The 18,074-nt window shown below is 41.7% G+C and overlaps 1 protein-coding gene across 2 annotated transcripts; it reads right to left on the reverse strand.

Moving 5' to 3' along the window:
* Window positions 1–5,316: 5,316 nt before the first annotated feature.
* On the reverse strand, window positions 5,317–9,618 carry LOC147438275 (pentatricopeptide repeat-containing protein At2g33680-like). 2 transcript variants are annotated; one of them, XM_086487575.1, is made up of 3 exons: window positions 9,464–9,618; window positions 9,317–9,382; window positions 5,317–9,214 (listed from the first exon to the last, which is right to left on the reverse strand). In XM_086487575.1, the coding sequence occupies exon 3, from the start codon at window positions 9,097–9,099 to the stop codon at window positions 5,584–5,586; it is 3,516 nt and encodes a 1,171-aa protein (XP_086343701.1). In that variant the 5' UTR covers window positions 9,100–9,214; window positions 9,317–9,382; window positions 9,464–9,618; the 3' UTR covers window positions 5,317–5,583. The 2 variants fall into 2 exon arrangements, with proteins under 2 accessions (XP_086343701.1, XP_086343702.1); XM_086487576.1 differs by having other exon boundaries at window positions 9,317–9,379; window positions 9,464–9,612.
* Between the last annotated feature and the right edge of the window lie 8,456 nt (window positions 9,619–18,074).

The following is an 18,074-nucleotide window of genomic DNA, read 5'->3' on the forward strand; positions in this document are numbered from 1 at the left end:
CAGTATTCTAGTCACCTTGTGATCATGTGAGGGAACATATCTTAGCACACATGGTATGGTGAGTTTCACAAGAGTCCAAAAAGCTATCCCAATCATCCTAGCTTTCCACATTCTATGGAGCCACTATTGGCCTTTGGGAGTTTCCCCTTGACCCTTGCAAAAGATACCTATGCAACCCTTGAGAGTTGCACCTAGCCATATGGTGCTGCTATTTAAGTAGCCACTCATTTGTATACACTTCTCAGTGTTGTGAGTTCATTTTAATCAAGTTATCATTTTGTGTCTACATTCTCTCTCTCTCTCTCTCTCTCTCTCTCTCTCTCTTGCATTGAGTTAATTAGTTTACTTATCAATTATGATAATATGAATGTAGTCTTATTAATCCCCCCTAACCCTTCAATTGGTATCATAGCTTGAAAGGATAATGACCTCTTGCAGGCTGAATTTTAGTGTTGCGCACATCCTCGAAGTCAGATCATCTCCACCTTTGCTTTCGCTGGTTATGCCCAGCCTCGCAACCCCTGTTGACCCTACTCAATGCTCTAGCCCATCATCTACCTACAAGCCTTTTGGCACTTTCTCCAAAGGGCTTCCAAAAAATCTTTTGAAATTCAAACAAAGAGAATTTCACTCTCTGCATTTACACTCTCCCAAGCAATTGTAAAATCTTTTACTTTTTTGCATGTATGAAATAGAAACCCTTTGTATTATATGCAAATATTTTGACCTACGGGAATAAGGTACACAAGTGCACCCATAAAAATGATAGACACTAGTATTAGCTTACCCTGCTAAGTAGTAAGACCTCTCTACCTGCACTATGGGAGAAAAGGGAAATGAAAATTTCAATGGGGAGGGTTTTCAGACTTGGCAGGCCAAGCTGCAAAGTTACTCCATGCACAAACAATTATGGTATACTTAAACCACAAGCAATTGAACCATCCAACAACTAAAGGCACTCTCATAAGAGCCCAAATTGCACAAATTCAAGCCAAAGATGAATAGGCTCTTGGCATAATTAGCACTTCATTGCACGACAATTATGTGCACTTCATTGACAATTGCAACATGGCCATCCAAGCATGGCGTCCCATCTCATGAAAATTTTGGTGCCAAGTAGAAAATGAGCAAGATAAGCCTTAAAAGAAACCTTTACAAACTCACAATGATTCAAGGGGAGGATATTTCAAGCCTTGTAAATAGATGAGAATCATCACTCAGTTAACCTACATCATGTCGAATTCCCAAAGAAGATAAGGTTGTTGTACTCTTAAGTGTTGTTCCAAGAATATTTGACAACATTGTCATAGTGCTAGAAGAAAAGGATCCTACACCAACTTTGCAACATGTGACCAATGCATTAATTGAAGAAGAGAAAAATAAAAAAAAGAAGGTTTTAACCAATGAAGGGGCTTAAATCTAGGACTGTATCTTCATCAATGAGGACCGATAATAAAAAGTGTTAGGACTGCGGCAAATCAGGGCATGTTTCTTAGATTGCTACAAGAACAAGTTTTGTACCAAATACGACATCAAAGATCATATCATCTTTTTCTGCACTATATCCAAAACATCATCTTTTCCACATCATCTCCATGAATCCTACTAAAAGAGGTATCTATCATCTCCATGTCAAGTTGGAAGATGAATATTCTCCTCTCCGAAAGAAATTATAGCTTTGTGAAACTCCTCCTTCTATCATAGAAGCATTGAGATTAGAACAAAAGAAGCACATATGGACATATGGTAGATTGTATCCCATAGACCCCATCACCAAATGCACCCCACCATTCTTCATTGATGAGATTTGTAGGAGATGGTATGAAAGGGCTATTAGGCTATACACAAAGCTTTGCAACAGAGAGGGACATTCTTCAGCTGGAAAACCATTTGCTACTATAGTTGAAGGATTATCCTAATCATCAGCTTCAAGGAAGCAAGGAGAAGGTAAAGAACCTCCAATCATTACCGAATATAGTCAAAAGAAAGAGGACAGAGCTTGGGCTTAAACAAAGACAAAGGAAGTTGAAGAATTTGGAGAGTCTCAAGCGAGGAGGTGGTGGCTTCAGTAGAAGAATCAAAGCAATGAGGTGAAATTGTTTTTTTTTTTTTTCAAATTGATATCTCTTTTGCAAGTTGGTATCTTTGGGTGCTATGGTCTTTCTTTGTGTTTACCTTAGGTCAGTAGTTCAGCCAAACTGTTCACAAGGAAACATGAGAGGTGAATCACAACCTATTGAATGAAAGAAGATTTAGGGTTGCTAGGCAGAAATGCATCAATGGATGCAAAGTTGTACTTTGGGCAAAGATGAAATTCAACGCACTTTGGACAAAGTTGGAATCAGTAGGGCAGGTTACCGAAAGCTATTCAAGCTCATAAATAGAAACCTGAAGTAGTCAATAGTGAAGAGGTCCTTGCTTCCAAACCCATCAGTTGTTCAATAGGCCATGCTCAGAATTAGTTCCAAGGTCATGGAGATGCTTGGAGAGCCTTTTCACATCAATGACATATATCCTGGTAAGAAGAAATACCTTGAGGTTTTATGTGCATTGTCATCCTATATATAAGTGTTTTTAGTATGGCTATGTGTAAGACAAAGATCCCAGGCGGATATCTATTCCATCCTTGTACATATCCTATGCTAAGGTATTATTTGCATTTTGTAACTTAAGTCTACTTTATTGAAGTTGTGTACCTTTGTGTGTGTGTGTGTGTGTGTGTGTGTGTGTGTGTGCGCGCACGCGCATATCCTATGTTGTACATATCCTATGCTAAGGTATTATTTGCATTTTGTAACTTAAGTCCACTTTATTGAAATTGTGTACCTGTCTGTGCGCGCGTGTAGCTATGGTTGTCTTCTCCTTCAAGAGTCCTTGAGATCTCACACCCACCATAATCCTTACATGTTCTAGGTAATTCTCGCCAATGGCTAATGCTCACTCTTTAAAGTGGAAGAGCAACACAGACTAAGCAAATGACTAAGGACAATACAACTAAGTGAAATAACAGGCTATGGCCCCGTCAAACACCTTGGACTAGGTGTTCCTAGCATACTATGCACCATTTGTGATCTCTTCTTCCAAACCTTCAATTCTTGCTATTTCTCGGCATAATACCAAAGAGTAAACTCAGCAACCTAGTTTATTTTAACTTTAATGTAAAAATCTCTAAGCGTAGCTTTCCTTGTGGCATACACACATATACCCCATCATGTTTACATGTACTTATTGATATTTGCATTTGCATTTAACTAGTCCTTGATAGGCCCTCTCATTTTAAAAGCAATATGTGACATTTTTGTTCTATCTTTGAATATGCTTTTTCCATGAACTATATACATGTATATTACACATACAACATTACGAATACACACATACATTTATGCGTGTGTATTTATGCACAACTCCCATACATAACAGCATTTAATCATTGTACATGCATATAAACATGCTATTTCATAATGCCATGATGAGTTAAGTATCCCCCCCCCCCCCCCCCCCCCCCCCCCCCCCCCCCCCCCCCCCCCGACCCCCCCCACCCCCCCCCCCCCCCTACCCCCCATCACGCCACCAACCCCCCCGTACACTCCCCCCCCTCCCCCCCCCCCCCCCCCCCCCCCCCCCCCCCCCCCCCCCCCCCCCCCCCCCCCCCCCCCCCCCCCCTCCCCCCCCCCCCCCCCTCCCCCCCCCCCCCCCTCCCCATCCCCCTCCCCCCCCCCCCCCCCCCCCCCCCCCCCCTCCCCCCCCCCCCCCACCCCCCCCCCCCCCCCCCCCCCCCCCCCCCCCCCCTCCCCCCCCCCCCACCCCCCCCCCCCCCCCCCCCCAACCCCCCAACTTGACTCTGTACAACATTGATTACCTATTTTGTATGATATCAGCTCATTTTCTCCTTGCAAATACATCTAATGGTAATCACTTTTATTGTACTAGCAATGTTGGCTTCTTATGCCATAATGATGCAAGTGTTTGTCTATTGTCAAGCCATATCTATTTGTTTTTCAAAGGGAGCATCTCTATTATATCCTTCCTTTGTACATGTCTCACCTTCGTCTGTATTGGGCCTCTATGCACCAGTATAGGCTTCCCCTCAAAACGTATCTCCCTGAGTCCACATATCTCTAGCAAGTGCAAACCAAGTCATCCCAGATATGGTTAGTGTCTGACTCTAGAGAGTGGTCCATAGCCCTCCCTGAAATGACGATGGCGACGTCCTCTCCCTTTATAATGAGGCTGACACTTTCAAAACAGTCGTTGCGCGCTCTCCAGTCATAATCCACATATCTGGAATATGCGTCGCTCTAGGAACTCCTGCTTATCTCCTGGCCTCTTATCTGTAGCTGGTGTAAAAAGGTAATCATCCATATATCTCAGGCAATAGTAAATGAATCCTCAATAGTGCTGTCTCACTAGCTCCCATAGGCTATGGATAAATGATACTGATCTAGAGAGCTCCTCCACTATGACGAGTGCTGTCTTCTCTATCATTGAACTGCGGTGCCAATCTCCTCCTCCACTGTGGGCTAGTGTTAAACACCATCACCGTGGTTTTCCAAAAATTTACAACTAAGCCACTGTCAAGTCTAAGTGAGTGTAATGCATTAACATGCCTCTTCATGCCCTCTGAGGAGTCGGCCATCAATACAACATCAGAAGCATATAAATAGAGTGGTTTTCCAAATATTGCCAGATAGTGCTCCTCTATTTCCTAGACAGCAACCTCATCAGTGTGTAAGCCAAAGGGTGTGGGTAACATCGAACATCCCTGCTTCACTCCGATGGTGGAGTCACTTGGAAGTCCACTGTCTGATGACATGCAGTAATCCCCCTAAAAAATCTGGCTTGGGTACTCCCAAGTCATACATCCTCTGCCGTAGTCTGAAGAAAATAGAAAGACAAGGCTCGGAGAAGCTGGAATGAGGGGCCCTGAGATTGTGTGAAGCTCAACAACGAACTGCTCCCACGCATCAAGGGAGGTAACTGATGCTGGGGTATTGAGCTCCCAGAGTAATCTCAAAGCCTCTCTAGACTCCTGACTCAGCTATGAGTCCCTCTCTAATTGGGCTACCAAAAGATCATTGACACAGAGAGAGAGAGAGAGAGAGAGAGAGAGAGAGAGAGAGAGAGAGAGAGAGATCATCTCTATATGGGTCTTTATTGACTTATTTGTTTGTCTAATGGCTCATTTGCACCTACTCATAATTTGGGTCACACTGCCGAGCTAATCTTGAGCCAGCCTCTAGGCGCAAGGCAACTGTCGTAGTTCACCTTGTACATGAAAAGCACTGCAAGAAGACTGGAAAGTTCTAATGTCATGGCTCTAGGAAGCTCTTAAAAAATATATTACAGGGCCAAGGATGGATGGCTGAACATGATTTAGCTCTTTTCCACCTTGTCACTGCCAATTTCCAAAATCCAAACAATACAATTTCGGAGGTGCAAGGCTTGCCAACACTCCTAACAAACCTTTCTTCCACAGGGTTCTCCTCGGTGAAGAGAGGTCAAGGTAAACAAGGGTAGAAGACCGGGACGTTGTAGAAAGAGCTTGAAACAGGATGTGTGCATACAACTTGTTGAACAGATGCATTACCCGCACCCTTGCCTTCGTATTTCCGCTAGATTCTGAACCTCAATAACCCTCTCCTCACCATCTGCGCCATCGCAATCGGCATAGATGTTAGCTAAACAGACATATGCTGCAGAGTCATTTTTATTCAAATTTACTGCATGCAGAAATGCATCCCTCCCAGAGTTTAGATTGCCCAATTTTCTGCAGGCCCCCAAAAGAGTCAGCCACACTACCATACCAGGATGCACTGGCATCTCCATGATCAGTTTCACAGCCTTCTCTATAAGTCCTGCACGACTTAGGAGATCGACAAGACAAGAATAATGCTCAAGATTTGGGACAAACCCATCAATGCTGCAAACCATTTCAAAGTACATTTGACCCTTGTCAACTAACCCTGTATGACTCAGTGCATTGAGAATGGCAAGAAATGTAGTAGCATCGGGCTCTACTCCTTCCTCCAGCATACTATGAAAGAGACAAATAACATTTTCACTCAATCCTGCTTGTGAATAACCTATAATTAATGATGTCCATGACAGTACATCCCCTGTCAAAAGCCTGCAAAAGATATCTTCTGCCTCGGCTAGTGCACCACACTTTGCGTATAGATCGATTAAGGTGTTTCCAACCAGATGATCTCCATCCAATCCTTTCTTCGCAATCTGAGAATGTATTTCCCGTCCCCTAGCTAAGGCAGCTATGTTACCACAAGCTTTCAAACTTCCAACCAAAGCAACAGGGCCCTGTGATACTTTCTCCTGCTCCATCTGCTCCAAACATAACAAGGTCTCTTCACTGCTCCCAAATTCCATGTATCCCTTGATAAGTGCAGTCCAGGACACAACACTTTGAGCAGGAAGTCCATTGAACAGCTCCCTCGCCTCTGCAAGCAGACCGCATTTGGCATACATATCCACCAGTGTGTTACCAATGTAAGACTCTTTTTCAATCCCCCGTCTGACTATCGCTGAATGTATATTTTGTCCTTTGTCCAGAGCTCCTATACGACCACAGGCCTTCAAGATAGAAACAAAAGTGGAGACAATCGGAAGAACCCTCCCATGTTGCATCTGCTCAAAACAACTAAGCGCAATCTCGCAAGCTCCGTGTTCAACATAACCCGTGATTAATACTGTCCAAGAAACAGAATCTTGGACAGGAAGCTTGCTAAAGACATTGTGAGCCCTTGCAAGATATCCCTGCTTTGAGTACATATCCACCACAGTGCTACCAAGGGAGATACTATCTTCTAGCATACCCTTTTTCAAAATTTCTGTTAGTATCTTCTCTCCCTTTTCCATGGCTTTGACAGTGCCACAAGCCCTCAAGACACATGAAAATGTTGCATCACTAGGAGGAACACCTGCTCGCTGCATGTGATCAAAATAATAGAGTGCTTGCTCACCGTGGCCATTCTCAATACAGCCTGCAATCAGCGCAGTCCACAATACAACTGTTTTGGACGCACACCTGTTAAACACATCGAGTGCTTCTGCAAGACAGTTAAACTTGGCGTACATATCAAGTAGGGTATTGCTAATCAGCAAATCCATTTCTAACCCTTTGTTGACAAGCTCAGCATGAATGATTTGTCCGTCAACCGTTGCTCCCAAATTGCAACAAGCCTTCAGACTAAAGATAAACGTAAGTGCATCTGGAAAGAAGCCCTCATGTTCCCGCTGTCTAAAGCAGTTGAGCGCTTCTTCATCTTGCCCATAATCCACAAGACCTGATATTAGGTCATTCCATGAGGCTATGGTCTTATTGTTTATTTTCTCTGCATCTGCAAAGAAGCCACATTTGCTGTACATATCAGCCAGTGTGCTGCTGACAAAGGGGTCACTTTCCAACCCCTTCTTGCATAAGTCAGTGTGTATTTCTTGACCATCATCTACAGCTCCAGTCATGCCACATGCTTTCAAAACACAAACCAGAGTGACAACATCTGGAGCAGCATCCTCTTGCTGCAAGCGTTTGAACCTTTGCAGGGCTTCTATGCTAAGCCCCTGTTCAATATATCCAACAACCAATGTACTAAAACAGAAAACGTCCTGATGTGAAAAAATGTTGAGTACATTCTCTGCTTCTGTGAGTAAACCACATTTAGCATAAAAGTCCACCAGACTCCTACTCACCAGAGATTCTCTTTCCAGGCCTTTTTTGATAACTTCAGTATGTAGCGCTAGTCCCTTAAGTCTGTCTCCCTCTTTGTTACACGCTTTCAAGACACAGGAAAACGTGACGACGCCTGGAGAGATCTTCTCAGAATGCATCTTGGCAAAAACACGAACAGCATTTGCACAATCCGCATGCTCCACATATCCTGCAATCAAAGCAGTCCAGACCACTACATCTTTGATTGGAAGCTTGCCAAAGACAATCTCTGCATGAACAAGCAACCCGCATTGGGCATACATGTCCACCAAACTGCCACCAATGAGAGGGCTTTTTTCCATCCCTTTCATGAGAATATCACGGTGAATTTTCTGACCCATCTCAATTGAACCTATTTGGCGACATGATTTTAAGGTAGAAATAAACGTAACTTCATCTGGACAAAATCCCTCACCCTGCATTCGCTTGAAGCAATCAAGTGATTCTTCAGCTTGGCTGCTCTCGGCATAGCCTGAGATCAAGGCATTCCACATGACTACATTGCATGTAGCAAGCTTTTCAAATACTGCACGGGCTGTTTCTAAGGCTCCACACTTGATGTACATATTGATTAAGCTGCTTCCCACAAAAACGCTGCCTTCTAGTAGACCTTTTTTCACAATCTCAATATGTAACTCTTCTCCTCTGCTTAGGCATCCTAAAGTGCCACAAGCTTTCAAACTGCAAACAAGAGTGACAACATCTGGGGCAATACCCTCGGGCTCCATCTTTTGCAGACAACTTAATACTTCTTCACCACAACCGTTGTTGATGTAACCTGAAATCAAGGCATTCCAAGCAACAACATTTCGTGCCCCGAGTTTGTCAAAGATTTCTTGTGCTAGTGCAACCTCATGACAATTGGCATACATATCTACAAGGGTGCTGCCAATATAGACATTTCTTTCCATCAACCCTTGCCTGGCAATCTCTACAAATATTGCTTGGCTTGTTTCTGAATCGTTCGTTTCAACGCAAGCCATCATTAAAGCGACAGCAGCATACTCATTGAGACAACAATAACCAGATTTGAGCATTCTCTCATACAAAAGAATAGCTTGCCTTGACTTTCCTTGATTAAAATAACCCAGAATTAGGCGGTTCCAAGACGACTCATTCCTGAGCACCAGCTTCTCAAAAACTTGCTGGGCGAGGCACAATCTTTCAACATCTAGTAAAAGGGATATAAGGTAATTTCCAAGTGTCGTCTGAGAATCAAGACCACTTTGACATAAATGGGCATGCAAGTACAAGGCAAGAGGAACATTCTTCTCAAATCTGCACTGCTGCAGGATGGTTAAAAGCTCCTCAACCGTGGAAGTGAGAGGATACTGTCTCAAACCAACAAACTTAGACTCAGCAACAGGCATCGTCATTGGGTGTAGTTGCTCCTACTTCTTTTTCCTTGTTCTTTTGTTACACCAAATGGTTCTGAGATTGACACTCGATTCCAGTTGGGTAAGCCACCTCTCGCAGAGAGGGTTTTGATCTCTGATATTTGACGAGAAAAACACCATTTCAGGATCAGTCTTACATCTTCAGCCTCAAGAAGATGGCGAGACTTGAACATGGCAACTAGCTTCAAAACCCAACCTCTCTTGCGTTGCCACACCTGTCGCAAGAGTCGAGAATATGGTGCCATGAATGTGCCTGCCTCTTCTGTCAAAGAAGGCAAATCAAGCATTGCGTTTCGTCTCTCAAGGAAAAACAGTAAGAACTCCACCCAAATGGGCATACTACCTTTCTTGTTAAGCTTGGCATTCAGATGGCATTGCATCATCTCGACAAGCGAGGGAACAGCGCAAGTCCACTGTATCATCGGACGGGCAAGAGACAGTCTCGATGGCGTCTTCTAGGCCTGCTAGCGGTGGGAACGCGGTTTTTTTTTTTTTTCTTAATTGTTATTGGGGGGGGCGGGGGGGGGTTGGCTTTACATAATCTAAGACCTTCGTACGAGATCATTTTCACATCTATCTATCTATCTATTTATTAAAATTGAAGGCTTAAGAGGGTAGAGGAAACGAAGAACTTCTGGCATCCACGGTGGCCTCAGTTTATGAAGATATTTATGTGGAAGATATTGTGGGGGCCCTAGCCGACACACGTCAAGATTCAAGCCCGTGGTATAGGACTCGATAGATGTTCATGATGCAAATTGGCTAGCAAAGACCTCGGCCACCTTTCTTGGAATGCCCGGCTATCAGAGGCCTTGCAGGAAAGATGTGCAAATGGATACAGAGGACATGGAAGATAGGGTTTTTCAAGAGGGATTTGTGCCTTGGTGGAAAACAGTTTCGAAGTTCTGCACTTCTTATTTGTACTCAAATTGTCAGATAGTGATTTTGATAGCGAGCTCTCTGTGGCTAGCTTTTCAAAGATTGTTCAAGAAAGCAAGGAGATAATATATGTGGTAAGTAAAAGGCATAACTCGAATAATTGGCTTAGGGCAACCCTCGCCATCCAATCGAGTCCTGCTTTGTAAAGAATTGGGTTGTTCACAATAGTAATCTACTAGGTACTTGTATTTAACCTCGGATGTAACCCTCTATCCCTCAAGGCTTAGCCTGAGCTTGAGGATCATTTGTATATTTGTTGGTGACTTTATAATACAATCACTCACAATTGTGAGTTTTGCAAAAAAAAGAAAAAAATTGAAGGCTTAAGAGTCTGCATAGCTGTGGTTTCATGCAGGCGCAATGGACGTGCTTGAGCTAGGCATCACTCCATTGGTTGCTCACTTCACTGACAACCACATCACTGCGCCCGAGGCATAGCACATTGTCTCGTAGCCAAAGGAAGTTCACTGCCTACAACCAGAGAGGACGGAAGAGAAGAAAGGAAGGATTGTAAGCAAAGACGGGCCATGTGCAAGCTTCTTAAAGTTCCATTCGACTGCTGACTAATGGACTTGCATTTTTTGGATGGTGGGCTGCATGTCTCTTTCAGGTCCACCAATTGCATTGCAAGTGGCTGACAGTGTGGAAGGAGAAGGGGAAGCAACCACCATTGGACCAACCCATCCAATCAAAACCAATAGCGGTAGCTTCAAAGGTACAAAGCACGAAACCAAACTCTAAATCGCACCATCACCAACCTAAACAAAAACAGATATGGAAGCCTAAAGCAACTATGGCAACACTTCAACAACCGAAGCTTTTACAATCAAGGAGCGAGCATTTCAGTTCCAAAAATCTACACTACAATAGCCACAAAAAGCCTCGATATAGAAAACCCTTATACAATCTGCTCAAGACCCTCATCTTGCACATCATATTGTTATCAATTGCACTGACTTTAGTGGCATGGTAGAGCCAATAACATCGATGCATAGACACACATTTTCAACTCATGCACTGCGCTACCCTGACGGCTCATTGTCATCTAGAAGGACTTTGATTGTGGAGTGGGAAGGGGGGGAGGGGAGGCATTCCAAATATAGACCTATCTTTGGCCAAATAAGGTAGAAATGGACATTTTTTCCAACACCAAATTGCAAATTTTGAATTTTGGATTTGAGTTTTTCTAAATTTTTGCACATATGTGCATTAAACTAAGTCCAATCGACGATGTGGGGACAAAAACAAAAAATGAATCCCTAAGAGTGTAAAAATATGTACGTAAAAAGTGTTTTTTTCTTGAATTTTGCTAGTTTTTAACTAAAAAAAACTAAAAAATGGGGCAATCCACCAAAAATAGGGCTACACTGTGTTTTTAGATCACTTTTTGAAAAAACTTTAATAAAAGTTGGTTGATTTTTTTCCCTTTGACTTTCTAATAAGAAAGTTCAAAAATAATTATGAATAGCTATAAGTGTGCAATGGATAGACAAAATTCAAATAATTGATCTTAAAGTCAAGACCAACATGACATAAAAAGTTCGAAGACTTTGGAGCCTAATTGGCTGCTCAAGCAACATTGACAAGGCTACTCTGGTCAAAATCAAGTAATTTTTGATTCAAGAACAAATAGCACAACCCAAATCCAAGCTAAATTGTGTCTCTACCTTTGTGTGTGTGTGTGTGTGTGTGTGTGTGAGAGAGAGAGAGAGAGAGAGAGAGAGAGAGAGAGAGAGAGAGAGAGATTTGCAGCCTCAAAAAAATGATTGTCGAGGATAGACTTGTGGACCAAATAATACAAAATTTTATTAATAGGTTTGAAGCATACTTTAGGACCAACTTGTGGCATGACAAAAGTTGCTTAGGTTAAAGGTGCAATGATGGCCATCATGGAAAGTGCCCAAATGCTCAAGTGCTTAGCATTTGAGTTTGACTTCACCAATAGCTTTGAGACACTTGATATATCACTTAAGTGTGTTTGGATCACAAAACTGGGATCAAAATGACAATTATCATCAAAATCGATGAAAGGTCTACAAGCATCATATTGCACCAAAGTGGCAAAAAAAGGGACCAAACAAGACCAGACTTCATACATAGCCTCTAGAGCCCATGGGGAAGCAATGTATCAAGTCAAAATTCTGATTGGTGACCCTTAGAGGCTATAGACCATCAAGAAGGTAGAAAGATGCACTACAAAGTAAAATTGCACAACTTGGAGCAAATCAAGTACAAAATTCAAGAATTCTTGGCTTAATAGCCGTACCAGGCTACTAGCAAGCCCTATAAATTTCCACAATACCATTTGGAGTCCCAACCCAACTCCAAGGCCAAGAAGTCCAAGTTAGAGACCTTAGGGCCGTGTAGACTCCCTATAGAAGCTCTATACCTTGAAATTCCTCATATAGGGTACCAACAAGGTCCAATGATAACAGGAATCAATCCATACCAAAAAATGTCAATTTAGACCAACCAAACTATTAATGTGATACTAGTCAAAAGTGTCATTTTGTGACTTTTTTTTTAATCATCAATGGCTTTTATAAGTTGAAACAAGGCCAATGATTTCATTTATATGTAAAATGGACATGGGATCATCACATAGGGCCACTAATTAGCTTTTCTAATACTACAAACCTCTCAAAGCATAGATAAAATTTGAAGAAAGAAATGATTTTGGTATCTCATTCACAACTCTCTTCGCCCCCTAAGGATAGATCTAGTTGGTCCCTTGACTCTACTCTATCAAGTACTAAACCGTAGATAATTTACTACCAAAGTGTAAATGGAATGGATAAAGAATCTTTGGAAAAGAACACTATAAATATACACTAGGTCACTCACCACCTAAGGATCATTCCCCAACAACGGTGCCAATTTTAGTTGGTCGCCCCACGACAAACGTCTATAACACAACTATTTGGCACTAACATACGAATATCAATACTCAAGGAAGTGACTTGGATGGGGCACAAAGACTCTTTGAGGGTTTCAATCCTCAATAAGTGAACCTCACAAGCAAATACATCAGTTCAATAAGAAAATCACCACTCCCATATCAAAAAAGTTGTATATGTCCTATCTCACTGCTCTAGATCATCATGTCATTTTGATGACTAAATAGACTCGAATCATCATGTAAGTTTAAGGGAAGCTATATTAGGTCTAAGGGGACAAGAGGAACCAAAATCACAATCCATCATGTACTAGGTCACAAAATCTGTAATAGAACTACATAAACAGGTTGCTCTAAGATCCTTCTTAGGTCAAAATGTCAAAATACAGTTCTTTAAGCACTAAAAAATCAAGATAAGACTCATAGACGCGTAATTGTGAACCACAAAAGAAAACTCAAAATGCTCACACTTAAATGAAAGAGCAGAGACAAGGAGCACAATGCAATCCTCGAAATCAAATTTGGATTACCCAATCTTGAGAAAAATGGATTACAAGTTCGACAGTCATACAACAAAAGTTTTCTTTTATCCAAAGAATAATCGTGATGTGTTCAAACTAAGGCTTTTGACTTTTACACATAGGGTTTTCAAAATGGCCAATGGTCAGATACTTTTATCCAAATAATAGTCGTAATAATCGTGATGTGTTCAAACTAAGGCTTTTGACTTTTATACATAGTGTTTTCAAAATGGCCAACGGCCAGATACTTTGGGCTTTGAGTACATAATCAATTATTATATCTCATTGTTTTACAACTTTTAGATCAAAATACATGGCTTATTTACGTGGTTTCTCGAAAAAATAAGATGCAACATATCTAAAATGTGGCTCAGGATAGTGTGTCTGACTAGGAGGGTGCCCGCCATAAGCTGCATCGGCCAAACAATTAGGAATATGGGTAAGTAGGATTGGGAAAGGGAGGATCATGATTAGGGTTATTTAGTAGCTTAGAATGCGTATAATAAATATCATTTCAAATTTTTGCTTGATTAGTTGCACTTTTTCCTAAAAAGATTGTACAAAACCCTAACTTTTTCTTATTTTTAGAGATACCAAGCTCTAGTACAAGTGGATAAGTGTCAACGTCGACACTAGGGCTTGTCCTAGAAAGGAGATTATATCGAAAGCAACCCATAAGGGCTCGAGAGTACAATGGACTAGAGGATCTAAAGATCCCTTGGGACACATAGATTCCCCTGAACCTGAAATTATAATTTGGTGTCAATGTAAAAATTGATATGAACATTTTCTAAGTGGAAACATCGAATTTGCCAACTGATTTACCAATGAGGACTTAGAGAGGCTCAAAGTTGCAAATTTGGCCAAGATTTGCCAAGGGCATAAAAGATTTGAGGTCAAATTTTTTGTGACTTTTTTAGATTTTTGTGATTTTTGGGGGTGTTGAGCACACAAGGACTATCCCTTCAAGGCAAGACTGTTAAGTCTCGATAAAAGCTTATGTTGAAGATGATGAAACAGGAAACAGAAGGAAGACAGCAACTCAGAGTAGGAAGAAGATGGAGAAGGAGAAGACACAGAGCTTGTGTACGAGATCTCTGTAGTCTCTCTCTCTCTGTATTGGAATAATAGTGTATATACAAACTCAGAGCTACAAAGCTTATATGAAACCCTAAGAGATAAGGTGTCCTTTCACACCAGATGTCCAGGGGGAAAAACCCTGTGGGAGAAAAGTGCCCCTGGTGAAGCGCGTATACACACTAACACTACTACATGTCTACAAATCCCCCCTGTAGTGATAGTGTGAATCCGTACAAGGTAGCAGATCATCATGTGTATGAGAGTAAGCCCAAAGCTTTTCGAAAAGCTTCAAACTTTTCTTGTGATAACGCCTTCGTAAATAGATCTGCAATGTTATCCTGTGTAGGACAGTAAGTTAGTGTGATCTCCCCTGCATGTAGCCTTTCCCTGACATAGTGGTAGTGAACCTCTATGTGCTTTGTTCTTGCATGAAATACTGGATTCCTTGCAACTGCCATAGCACTCTGACTGTCAGTGAAAATGGTAGTGGGTGCCTGTTGACACTCACAAAGATCTGCCAATAACCTGCGTATCCATACACAATCAACTGTTGCCGTGAAAGCTGCCCTGTACTCAGCTTCACAAGTTGATGTAGCCACTGTGGGTTGCTTCTTGCTTAGCCAAGATATACATGCATTTCCCAAGAAAAAACAATTGCTACTTGTGGAATGTCGTGTGTCAAAATCACCAGCCCAATCTGAATCGCTGTAACCAAGAAGCTGCATAGAACTGTGCTTTCCATACATATCCCCCCTTGGAAAGAACATGGCAAGATTAGGGGTACCTGAAAGGTAACGAAGTATGCGCTTCACAGCCTGCCAATGATGCATACCTGGGCTGTGCATAAATCTGCTTGCTTGTGAAACCCCAAATTGAATGTCTGGACGAGTGTTGCCTGCCAAATATATCAAGCAACCAACCGCTGCTGCATAAGTATGTACATCAAAAGGTTCTCCAGCATCGTGCATGCTCAACTTTGATCCAGTTTCTACGGGTGTAGAGATTGGCTTACAATTTTGCATACCAAACTTGTCCAAAATTTTATGCAAATATTTTGCCTGCAACATGTATATGCCATTCTCTGATTGCACAAACTGAATACCCAAGTAATAATGTAGAAAACCAAGATCAGACATATCAAAGGTTTTTCTCAAAGCATCTTTAAACGCTTCAATTTCATTTGCATTATTGCCTGTAAGAAGCATATCATCCACATAAAGTGTTAGCATAATGAGAACTCCATCTCTCTTTTTGATACAAAGTACTTTCTGTTGGACTATTCTGAAATCCCTGGCCAATCAAATAAGTATGTATCTTCTCATACCATGCTCTTGGAGCCTGTTTGAGACCATACAAAGCTTTACGCAATCTACATACCTTTTGCTCTTGACCTTTTACAACAAAACCACTTGGTTGACTTACATAAACTTCTTCCTGCAAATCACCATTCAAAAAAGCAGTTTTGATATCCAACTGATGCACTTTCCAACCATGATGAGCAGCAATTGCAACTAGTGATCTAACTGTGGACGCACGAGAAGTAGGAGCAAAAGTTTCATCATAATCTATGCCTTTCTGTTGCGCATAGCCTTTTGCCACAAGCCTTGCTTTGTACCTGTCAACAGTACCATCTTGTTTCCTTTTTACCTTAAAAACCCACTTTGTACCAATAGGCTTTTTACCTATAGGCAAGTCCACTAGATCCCATGTATGATTCTTATGAATAGAATCAATTTCTTGCTGCATAGCATCTTTCCACTGAATACACTCTAAAGCTTGTTCAAATGAATCAGGCTCATCTGCATCACAAAGAGTGCTAAAGCAAGCCAAATCTACTTGCTCTCTGCCAAAAGTAGTACCAGCACGTGTTTTTCGTGGCGACGGTGCATCCAACTTGCTATCCTGCAAAGTTTTCTGAACCCATTTAGGCAAGGTTCTTTCTTCCCTGAGAACTTCTTGCTCTTCACGCACAATTTCATCTACATCATGAGGTGTCACATGCTGATCAAAAGATTGATCAAGATTATCAACCTGTTGTGATTCTTGATTCTCCACAAAAGAAGGAAGCAAACCTTCAAATACATCATGTGTCTGCATATGAGGTACATCAAAAGCAACCATAGGTTGAGCAGTAGTTTCTGCAAAAATTACATCACGACTTTCAAAAATCTTGTTTGTAGCAGGATTGTAAAGTCTATAACCTTTACTTCCACTACTGTACCCCACAAATATACATTTGATTGCCTTATCATCAAGCTTCCCACGTAACTGCTGAGGGATGTGAGCATAAGCAAGACAACCAAAAACACGAAGATAACTGACTGAAGGTTTTTTGTCATACCAAGCTTCATATGCAGTAATGGTCTTCAAGGCACGAGTAGGACACCTGTTCAAAACATGTGCTGCACAAGCAACTGCCTCCATCCATAGCTTATGAGGCAAACTCTTAGCCTTGAGCATACATCTAGCTGTCTCCATTAAAGACCTGTTCTTCCTTTCTGCAACACCATTTTGTTGTGGTGTGTATGGCATAGTGCATTGGTGTTTAATGCCTTTCTTTCCCAAAAAATCCTTAAATGCACCTGACATGTATTCACCTCCTCGATCGGTACGAAGAGTCTGTACTTTGCAACCTGTTTCATTTTCAACCATGGCGATATAAGTTTGAAAAACTGCAAACACATTTGACTTTGCTTTGAGTGGATACACCCAACAAAACCTGGAAAAGTCATCAATGAAGGTCACAAAATAAAGGCTGTTTCCTATAGATGGCGTCCTCATAGGACCACATACATCACTGTGTACAAGCTGCAACTTTCGTGTCACTCTAACTGAACCATCCTGCGAAAATGCAAATCTGTGCATCTTTCCAAGAACGCAACCTTCACATACATGTCTTGGTGGCATCTCCAATAAAGACAAATCATGCACCATATTATGACGTTGTAAAGTCATCAAACTGCCATAACCAACATGCCCAAATCTAGCATGCCAAAACTCAGCATCCTGCATGGCCTGAGTCTTTGTTTCTGCAATACATACCTGCATCTGCTTTTCATAATGATCTAGCACAAATAGTCCATTTTCCAGCGTACCTGTAGTGATAAGAGAATAACCATTCTCTCGATCTCGTACAACACATCTGTCATCCTCAAAAATGACCCGAAGACCATTTTTTGCAAGAGAGGATACAGACAACAAATTCTTCTTGATCCCTGGAACATATAAGACATCTGGCAAGCATAAATTTGAACCATCTGAAATGGTAATCAAAATCTTACCAACGCCTTTGATTGGATAAGAAGCATTATTTGCACATGTCACCTTCTTTCCTGCTGGAGCTGCATCCAATGAACAAAACAAATCCTTCCTTGAAGTAATATGCCTGGATGCACCACTATCAAAGTACCAAATCATTTGTGTCTTGTCAACACTGTAAGCAGAAAAATCTGAACATACTACGAAAGCATAAGAATCCTGCACAAAGTTTGCAGACTCTTCTTTAGCTGTAGAAGAAT

Source organism: Adiantum capillus-veneris, chromosome 17 (assembly GCF_014529385.1).
Source record: "Adiantum capillus-veneris isolate H3 chromosome 17, ASM1452938v2, whole genome shotgun sequence".
NCBI lineage: Eukaryota > Viridiplantae > Streptophyta > Polypodiopsida > Polypodiales > Pteridaceae > Adiantum > Adiantum capillus-veneris.